Raw genomic sequence first — 9,996 nt, 5'->3', positions numbered from 1 at the left:
TTTATTTATTTATTTATTTATTTATAAAAAGTGAGTGTTTAGTCTGTTGTAAGCTGCCCTATGTGGATGATGCTGGGAACTGAATGTGAGTCCTCTGCTAGAACAGCAAAAACTCTTAACCACTGAGCCATCTTTCCAGCTTCCTTGTTTCTGTTCTAGGATGTGGTCTCATGCAGCTCAGGTTGACCCAGACTTTCTCTGTAGGCCGAGGTAGTTTGAACTACTAATCTCCCTCCTATTGCCTCCATAAAATACTGAGAATTCCAGATGTACCACCATGCCCAGAAGATGAATGATATCAAAAGATGATTAGAGGAATTGGGTGTGGTTCTGTAGTAGAGTTTTTGCCAGGCATGTGTACAGGGCTCTAGGTTCAATCGCAGTCACCACAAAAACAAAAAGGTCATCCTACGGAAAGTTTACTAACCAAATAAGAAGTGACTGTTGAGCAAAGGACACACATTAAAGTGTATTTTGAACCTTAGAGAAGAAATATAAGTAGCTCTTCTTTTCCTCTCTAATCAAGAGATTGCTCGGCTTTTGTTTATTTGTCTTTTTTTTTTCCCCAGACAGGGTTTCTTTGCGTCTTTGTATAACAGTTCTGGCTGTGTTAGAACTGGCTTTGTAGACCTGGCTGGCCTCTAACGCACAGAGATCCACCTGCCTCTGCCTCCTAAGTGCTAGGATTAGGCGTCCACCACCACCGCCCGGCCTGTATTTCTTTAGTTTATGAGATGCAGTGAAAAGCAAAGAAGCATTTCAATCCATTGTCTCCTATTGTTCTTTAACAGTCAAGTCCATCATCTCCCGAACCAGCCAGTCTTCCTGCAGAAGATATTAGTGCAAACTCCAATGGCTCCAAACCTGTAGAAGTCATGCTAGACGATGACAGAGAAGATCTTTTCGCAGGTAGTTGTCATATCTTGATATTTTTTAATGTCAATATAATAGTAATATCAATAATAGCCAATTATGATATTATATGCTATTAGAATACTCTCTAAGGCAACTGAAATTCTTTGTCTTAATGGGAACTCTTGTAACACCCTAAAAAGTGAATCTGAGCATGGCTGATGCCTATAATCTTACCATTTGGGATACTGAGGCCTGAGGATTGTTGAGTTTGTCAAGGTCAGCCTGGCTTATAGAGTATCACCTGTATAACCAACCAATAACAAAACAAAACTTAGCAGGATAGAGACTGTTTAGTAGGGTCACTCTGTAAGAAACACACAGACCGTTACGAGAAGCAAAACTGCCCTTTATTTGTAAGCATTTGAAAATAGGGTACATGGTATTGACCATACCCTTGGGAGGTAGCAGTGACTGTTGTTTTGGTTGCTGTTGTTATTTACAAATGTCACAAAGCAAAATCAAAGTATGGGTTTAAGAATCACTCTATGGGGGGCTGGAGAGATGGCTCAGTGGTTAAGAGCATTGCCTGCTCTTCCAAAGGTCCTGAGTTCAATTCCCAGCAACCACATGGTGGCTCACAACCATCTGTAATGAGATCTGGTGCCCTCTTCTGGCCTGCAGGCATACATGCAGACAGAATATTGTATACATAATAAATAAATATTAAAAAAAAAAAAGAATCACTCTATGGGGGCTAGAGCGATGCCTCAGCAGCTCTTCCAGAGGGACCCAGGTTTGATTCCTAGCACCCACATATTGGCTCATAGCCATTTGTTAACTCCAGTTTTAGGGGATTTGATACCTTCTGGCTTCTTTTGGCACCAGGCATACATGTGGTACATAGAAATACCTGCAGGCAAAACACCCATCACATAAGAAAGCATCACTGTGTGTTACAGTTTGTTGTTAGGTAAGTTGATGGTTGAGTTTGTTTTGGATATAAAAGGATAGAATTTGGTGTAGTTCATTCTAATGTAAAAAATGCTTGACTCTTAAACAATTATACCTTAAAGTTAAGATTTAAGTTAATATTTAATATTGAAACACAAATTTTAATTTTAATATTGACACAAAATTAAAATAGTAAATATTTTTGTATTTAGCAGCATAATTTAAATAATTGGCTTTTATTGAATTATTAATATTCTCAACTTCTGTAGTGGCCCATATTCAGATCATTCTGTGCTCCTTAGTATAATTATGCTTGAAGGTACAATTCTTTATTACAAAAGTTCATGTAATTTCCATTTTGATAGCCTGACAAAGAGTGTTGAGAGTGTGGGGCCAGCCTCGGCTATATAATGAATAACAAGATCAGGGATATCAAGACTCTGTCCAAGATAGGAAGAAAGAACAACAGTATATTATCAGTATTTGTTTAAAGACTAAAGAATTTTGCATTAGTGAGAAGGAATCAGTGGGTAAAGTTTTTCCTGTACAACACTATTTTTGAGTTTGATCCAGTGAACCCTCAGGAAATGGAGGGAACTAACTCCTGAAAATTGTCCTCTGGCTTCTACAGAGTACTCTGTGGCACGTATTTCTTCACAGCCATACATACACCATACATACCTACTCTCGCAACAAAAATTTAAATGAAATTATTTTTAATCTTTACAATTTAACTCAGCTGTGTTTTATAATGACATCTTTAGGTGATCTAAGACGTTTTGTGAAAATTATACTCTGAACCCTGTCTCGAAAAAACAAAAAAAAATTATACTTTGTTGGTTCATATTTATAATGTATTTAAGCAGATCTATGTCTTTTCCTATAGAAGAGTATGATGCTAGGAACTTGTAAATGCAGTATATACTATCAGGATGATGAAACTTGTTGTCTAGTAGTAGTAACACACTTTCAGTGCATAAAATACAGATCTGGATAAAGCAAAGTAGCCATTGTGACTTTATAAGCCAAAAAGAAACCAGATTATGTTGGTGTGTATCTGTTGTGTTTTAAATAACTTACATAGTGTTTATGGGTTGTTCATAATAGCACCATACTGGGAAAAAGTTAACTATGACATGTTGTTACTTCTTTATAAGATGTTCCCCAAATGGGTTCAACTATCTAACCCTTCTCCATTTGGTACATCGTAAAGAATGCCTGAATTTTGATAAAATCAATGTGTGTTCACCCTTAAGTTATAGCTATATATTCCTTAACCTTTAGATCTGTTTGGAACTAAGCCTTCTGTATCTTCAGTTGTTTACTTAAGTTAAAAGAAGTCATATCAGCCATTTAAAGTCTGGCTATAGTCATATGCACCTCCCATTTCAGCACTTAGGGGGTGGCAACTGTAGGATCAGATGCTCCTCAGTAACATGAATTGGAGGATTCATGAGACCATGTATTTTTTTTGTTGTTGTTTTTCACTGTGTAGCCCTCCTGGCCTAGAACTAGCTCTGTAGAACAGGCTGGCCATGAACCTAGCTCTGCCTGTCTCTGCCTCCCAAGACATGCGCCACCCCTGCCATACCAGACCATGTCTTAAAAACCAAATAGCAAAAAAAATTTAAGGCAGACCATCTATTGATTTCTTCTCTTTTCATATTAGTTGTTTAGATCATGCCTTAAAGTTCTTTGTTGTTGAAGCAGCTACTAGTACAAGCACCTAAAACTTCGCATCAATGTAGTAAAATGTCATTGAGAAATTCTGAATGGCTTTAAGAAGTGCTTTTCAACCTTCCTAATGCCGTGACCCTTTAGTACAGTTTCTTATGCTGTGGTGACCCCTAACCAACCATAAAATTATTCTGTTGCTACTTCATAACTGTAATTTTTGCTGCTGTTATGAATCATAATGTAAAATGGGAGGTTGCAACCCACAAGTTGAGAAATGCCATGTTTAAACGATGTCAGTGGGTTCTGTTGTTGGTTTGTTATTGCTTGTGTGTTGTTGCTGGGGCAGTTCTTCCTCGGGGTTCACTGGGCTTGGCAGGCTCTGCTGCTGCTTATGTTCATGTTGATGCTTTGACCCTTAATAAACTTCTCACGCCTTGGTTTCTTTGAAAATTTACTTTTATATGTGTGTGTGTTTTTTTCCATTTGTATATGTGCAGCAACCGCATGCAGTGCCTGTAGAAGCACTAGATTTCCTGGAACTGGAGTCGTGGATGGTTATGTATTGTAGATGAGCTGCCCTGTAGATAGATGGAAACCAGAACAGTCAGCAATCTTAACTGCTGAGGCATCCCTCCAGCCTATACCTAGTTTTGATGTACTACTTTTGACTTCCATACATTATTGGCTGTTTTTTGTTTTTGAGACAAGGTCTCAGTATGTAGATCAAGCCTCAAACTCATAGGGATCTACCTGTGTCTGCCTCCCAAGTGCTGGGATTAAAGGCAAACACCACCATGTCAAGCTTATTGTTAACTATTTTCTCTTTCAAATTATCCTTACTGTATTTACTTATTTATTAATTCATTTGCGTGTATGTGTGTGTGTGTGTGTGTGTGTGTATACATGTACATACTACAGCATGTGCATGGAGGTCAGAGGATACTTGTAGAAGTTAGCTCTCTTCCTACCATGTGGGTCCCAGGAATCAAACTTGTGTCAGGCTTGGTGGAGAGCACCTTTACCCAGTGAACCATTCTCTGGTCCTGTTTTCATTTCTTAAAAAAAGTAATAAATACTAGCAGTCTACAAAGGCTGAAGTGGTATCTAAACTTTTAGTGTATGCTGTCAGAGGCATATGTAGTCTGTTGTATCTGCAGTTTATATTTTCCCCTTTGGAAGGTTTTTAGTTACTAGTCATCTTTTAATACAAAAACATGAAGAGATCCATACCTTGTCAACATTAAATAGCCAATCCAAATAATTGATAGCATGTCCAGTTGTGTAATTTCAAGTCGACTGCTTCCAATGGGTCACTGACCACAATTACTGCTTTACCCAAACTACAAGAATCCAGAAACCGTAGACTGAAAACCATTGGTCTGATCCCTTATTTGCCTATAATTTCATCTTCTTCTTGATATCAATTCTATAACCCAAAGGACTGTTTTGTCTTAGACTCACTGATTAAAAGCCACTGTCCTGGCATTTTTTTTCCTTACACTTATGCTGTTATTTCATTTGCATGGATATTTTTCCAACTTCTTCCTATAACTATTTAAACTATCTCAAATCAGAGTCAGAGACTATATCTGATTTTCTTCACTCTGAAGTATTGACTCCTGTGTCTACTCAAATTATGGTGTTTATCCTACCATTCATATAGTAATTGAATGTCTTATAACATTCTTTGTTATTCTTTTAAGTCTTTTATTATTATTTAACATTCCACATGTCTTGTTTTCTCAACTAAATTATAAACTCCCTGAGGGCAGGTATGATTTAATTTTTTCCATTTCTTTGTGTTTCTTCATTGCATTTAGCACAGTATTACATAGTCTGTAGACTTCAGTTTATTGTTGTGGTTTGACTTTAAATATATTTAATTTTAGATATTTCAAGTGAATGAGCGTTTAAAATTAAAACCTAAACATCTCTTTGGTTTGTGTCATATTTGTATATCCAACTAATATTCAGTAATCTTTGGCAATTAATTGCTTTAGATTACTAACTTGGTAGGTTTTTCCATAACAGAATTTTAAGCCCAAAGGTAGTCTTCTTCTCTAAAATTTGTTTTCATACGTATGCAATAATCATTAGCCTGAATAAAAAAATAGAAAGGTAAGTTACCACATGTAAGATGTATTACAATCCAAACACAAATGAATGTGGAAATGAAAGATGAAATTGTGTTTCTCCTAGTAAAGATAATTAAGCTGACTTAATACAGTTCTTCACAAAATCAACATAGTTCCTGATTATTGTAAAGTTTTCATAAACAACTAAATAATTAGTTGCATAAAGTCCCTTGTAGTGATAACTTAAAAATCATGGTACTTTTGAGACTTATTTATAGGTATGTTTTTCATATTTCTTGAATTGCTATATGCTGTAATTTCTTTATTAACTTGTTTAATTTATGTCTAGAAGCCACAGAAGAAGTTTCTTTGGACAGTCCAGAAAGAGAGCCTATCCTCTCCTCCGAGCCTTCTCCTGCAGTTACCCCTGTCACGCCTACTGCGCTCATTGCTCCTAGAATCGAATCCAAGAGCATTTCTGCTCCAGTGATCTTTGATAGATCCAGGGAAGAGGTATGGAGAGATGTTTATAATTCTAGGTTAATATGGAAAGAATACATGTATAGTTCTTACCCAGTACTTCTCTCCTATTAATTTATTCTTAATCAAAGCGCCTTTCAGACATTTTAAATGGAAAAACTATACTAAGAAGAAAGGTGTGGTGGTGCATGTCTATAATCCCAATACTTGGGAGGCAGAGGCAGGAAGCTCCCTGTTAGAAGCTAGCCTGACTCTACAATTCAGTTCTAACCCAGCTAGGGTTGGATAGTGAGCCCTGGTGTTAAAACACATATACAAAACACACACACACACACACACACACACACACACACACACATAGAGAGAGAGAGAGAGAGAGAGAGAGAGAGAGAGAGAGCTCACTGAGATCCTCCTCTTACCTCTACCTTGTTGGATTAAAGGGTGCACCACTACCACCCTGATTTGATTTTTGAAAAGGTTGGCAGTGTTGGACTCTAGCATCCAAACACCGAGAAGAAGTCGCTCCCAGAGACCATCTCACACACTACAGCCGATGCAAAAGCATGAGGATTTTATTAATTCTGTCATGACAGGGTCCCCCAGCATTCGGGAAGCCGAGGGACCTCGAATAGCTGGTACAGTCTACTTTTAAAGGGGCAACAGAAGCAGGGGGGTTGTTCTTTGACTATTCTGATTGGCTTATTTGAAAGGGCTATTATCAATAATTGACTGGAGAGCTGTTGCCAGTCAGATGAGGTAAGAGGTCATTTTGACCCTGTTTCCCAGGGGACCGAACCAAAGCAAACGTATATGGGTAATTGTTCAGGAACTGAGTACCTGCGAGTGTAGCTGTTAGGTTCTTGGTTCCCAGGGGAGGAGGGGAAGCACTATGGCACAGAGGCTGAGAGGATTCAGAATTGTCAAAAATGGCTTCAGGATTGTCTTAAAGTCTTAAAGTAGCTCATGCTGGCCTGGGACTCATAGTATCCCTACTGGCTTTCACAGCAATGCTCCTGTCTTAGCTTCCCCAAACCCTATCACTTAAACTTCTAAAATCAAAGAGTTTGAGGCTGGAATGTAGCTCAGTGGTAGAGTGCCGCATATGCTCAGGACCCTAGATTTTATTTTATCTCCACAACTACAAAAATGTAACACCCGGTTTTGGTGTTACACCCTAGGTACAGCTCCCTCGCCTAAGCGAGTCGGGCGAGGCCTGGAGATTAAACAGAACACACAAAGAGGTCGGGGTCATTTGATAGGAGATCAAGCTAAAGCCATTTATTCAGACTAGGGAAAGTCCTTATCTAACTAACTGCCTCACTAGGACCCCCACCCAGGCAGGTGGGAAATTACCATATCAACAATGGAATGAATGCCCTGCAGCTAATCACCAGGCGGGGCAGGGGAAAATGTGGGAACTTAACCAGGCGGGGCAGGGGAAATACAGGAACTAAGAGAATGCTAGTCATCTGACTAGAAACTGTATGCGCCCCAGGAATAAGGGCTGAATGCTAGGTCATGTTGACGAGAAATTGTCCTCGAGATGCGCCCCAGGAATAAGGGCAGACCAGGGCGCTACACACACACATACACACACACACACACACACACACACACACACACACACACAAGACTGATGAGTAAATTGGTGTAATGAACATTGTGGTCTTATGCTAATAGTGTAAGCCTCTGAGGGTTTCTGTGTTGAACAGGTGATGGGTAAAAATACTTAAAATGGGTTATGAGTAATTTTCTTTGACAGAGCATGTAGTGAATACTGTTAATACTTAAGATTGCTAGCTAGCATCTCTTGATTTTTACAGCACTGAGGATTGGACCCAGGGGTTCTTGCATGATAGGCAACTGTTTTACCTCTGAACTGTATACTCGGCCCCAAGCCTTTATCTTTATTTTTGAAATGACTCAAACTTTGTTTTAAAAGAAAGAAGTACAGATCAATTAAAGTTGCTTTCTCATGCCCTAACAATCCTTTTATTTTATCAAAGATAGAATTATTAAGAAATGACACATTTGGAAAAGAAAAAAGTCACAGTGTGAAGGTTATTTTAAATATAAACATTTAAAATTATTCAACTAGAAATTTGTAACTAATGTAATCATAATTAAATAATAGATATATACAAATGTGAATAACCTCCAAAATAATACAAAGGGAAAGTAGTAAGAAATAAATAAATAAGTACTCACACTGTATGAGTCCATGATATGAACATTAAACACAGATAAAATTAGGGAACAGTATATGCAACGTCAGATACCAGGGTAGCAGCTGAGTTGGCAGGGTGGCGTGTTTGGGACTGGGAGGCAAGCTGTAAGGGGGTCTTAGGGATGTATTCATTGCCTGCGTTTCTCATTTGGGTTCTAGTTATAAAGATGAGTTCATTTTGTGAGAGTTTATTGAACTGTCCACTTAACAGTTAATAATTTTTCTAACTTCAGTGTCCATGTAGAGAAGATTAGCTCTTTATAGAAAAGTGACTTTGAAAAGAAAGATAGTTAGGAAAATATGCTTTTGTTATAGTTTTATGTTATTAATATTGCCTTGACATTTTGGAGGTTTAAGACTCTGAGATTTATTGTCTTTTGTTTTGCGCTTTTGTTCAGTGCTATGGACAGAATCCAGGCCTTGCTTATGCTAGGCAGGCACAGTCCCTCTGAGTTACACTCCTAACTGACCTTTCTACAAACTCTTCCTGAAATGTTTGGTTTTTTGTTTTGTTTTTTCGACAAACCAGACTGACCTTGAACTGAGGGATTCACCTGCCACTGAGTCCTGGGATCAAAGGCTTGGACCACCTTGGGCCCAGCTGAAATTCTTTTGTTTGTTTGTAATTTTTAAAATTTACTTATTGTTATTTTAAGTGCATTGATGTTTTGCCTGCATATATGTTTTTGTAAAGGTGTCAGGTCCCCTGGAGCTGGAGTTACAGACAGTTGTGAGCCACCATGTGGTGATAGGAATTGAGCCTGGTTCTTCTGGACGAGCTGCCCATGCTCTTAACTGCTGAGCCATTTTTCCAGCCCCCAAATGCTCGTTTTTGAATTGCCTTCAAAAAGACGTCTCTATGGTCCAGTCAAGTTATTTTTTTTCCCACTTGTTGATTTTGAAAATGAGTTTTACAGGGCTTTTATTGTCCTGAAAAAATGTTTTTTTTATTAGATTATTACTGAAAGCATTGTATTAAAGTTGGTTTTAGATATAATTTCTATAAGTATGTAAATTACTATTGGTACAAGTAATGGGTTCTTTTTAGTTATTCAGAATTGGAAATTATGGGGTAGGGGCTGGGACTAGGGTAATGACTTAGATAATGCGTGTGTGGTTCGGATACCCTGATGGACATATATGCCAAGTGGACATGGACAGCTGTCCTGCAATCCCAGTATTAGAGAGGGAGTAAGATAGCTAGCTAGAGCAGCCAAACTGTGCGGGAGGGAAGCTAAATAAAAGTAAGGCAATAAGCATGTATCTAAATCTAAAGATTACATTTATTAGCTGGGTATGGTGGAGCACACCTATAATCCTAGCACACAGGAGGTAGAGGCAAGAGGAATAAGAGATTCCATAATGAGCAACAATAACAACAGCACAAAATCCACAATATTTAGAAAATCACATTTCTTTTTAAAAAGTTTTCTGTCATTTTTTTCTATACATCTGTTAAGACAAAAATTCCTGTTCTCCAAATGATCTTTCTTATTTTTTAGAGTTGTGTTTGTTTGCAGTCAGCATTATGAGAGCTTCTGTTGTTTTGAAACTATTGTGATATGACTCCAGGAACATAACTAGTAAAAACTAGCTGTTGGTGTCGTGACAGTAATGGAAGTTGGAATTTTAAAATTTTGTATATTTTGAAAATTTCATAAACGAGTACAGTATTTTATGACTGTCCATTAGTGGGGTCATCGCTAGAAAAAAAAAAAACAGATTTTCCCT

General features: G+C 37.9%; 1 protein-coding gene across 2 annotated transcripts in view; it reads left to right on the top strand.

Moving 5' to 3' along the window:
* The window catches only part of Snx2 (sorting nexin 2), a 40,185-nt gene that overhangs the window by 8,806 nt on the left and 21,383 nt on the right, over positions 1-9,996 (top strand). For both annotated transcript variants that reach the window (XM_050149298.1, XM_050149300.1), the window contains 2 exons: positions 792-909; positions 5,908-6,071. In XM_050149298.1, the coding sequence (XP_050005255.1) occupies positions 792-909; positions 5,908-6,071 (282 nt within the window). The remainder of the gene's footprint in view (positions 1-791; positions 910-5,907; positions 6,072-9,996) is intronic.

This window comes from Alexandromys fortis, unplaced genomic scaffold (genome assembly GCF_014885135.2).
Source record: "Alexandromys fortis isolate MF-2015 unplaced genomic scaffold, M_Fortis_MF-2015_v1.1 scaffold_60, whole genome shotgun sequence".
Taxonomy (NCBI): domain Eukaryota; kingdom Metazoa; phylum Chordata; class Mammalia; order Rodentia; family Cricetidae; genus Alexandromys; species Alexandromys fortis.
The sequence above is the reverse complement of the archived record's forward strand: the minus strand, read 5'-3'. Positions and strand labels throughout refer to the sequence as shown.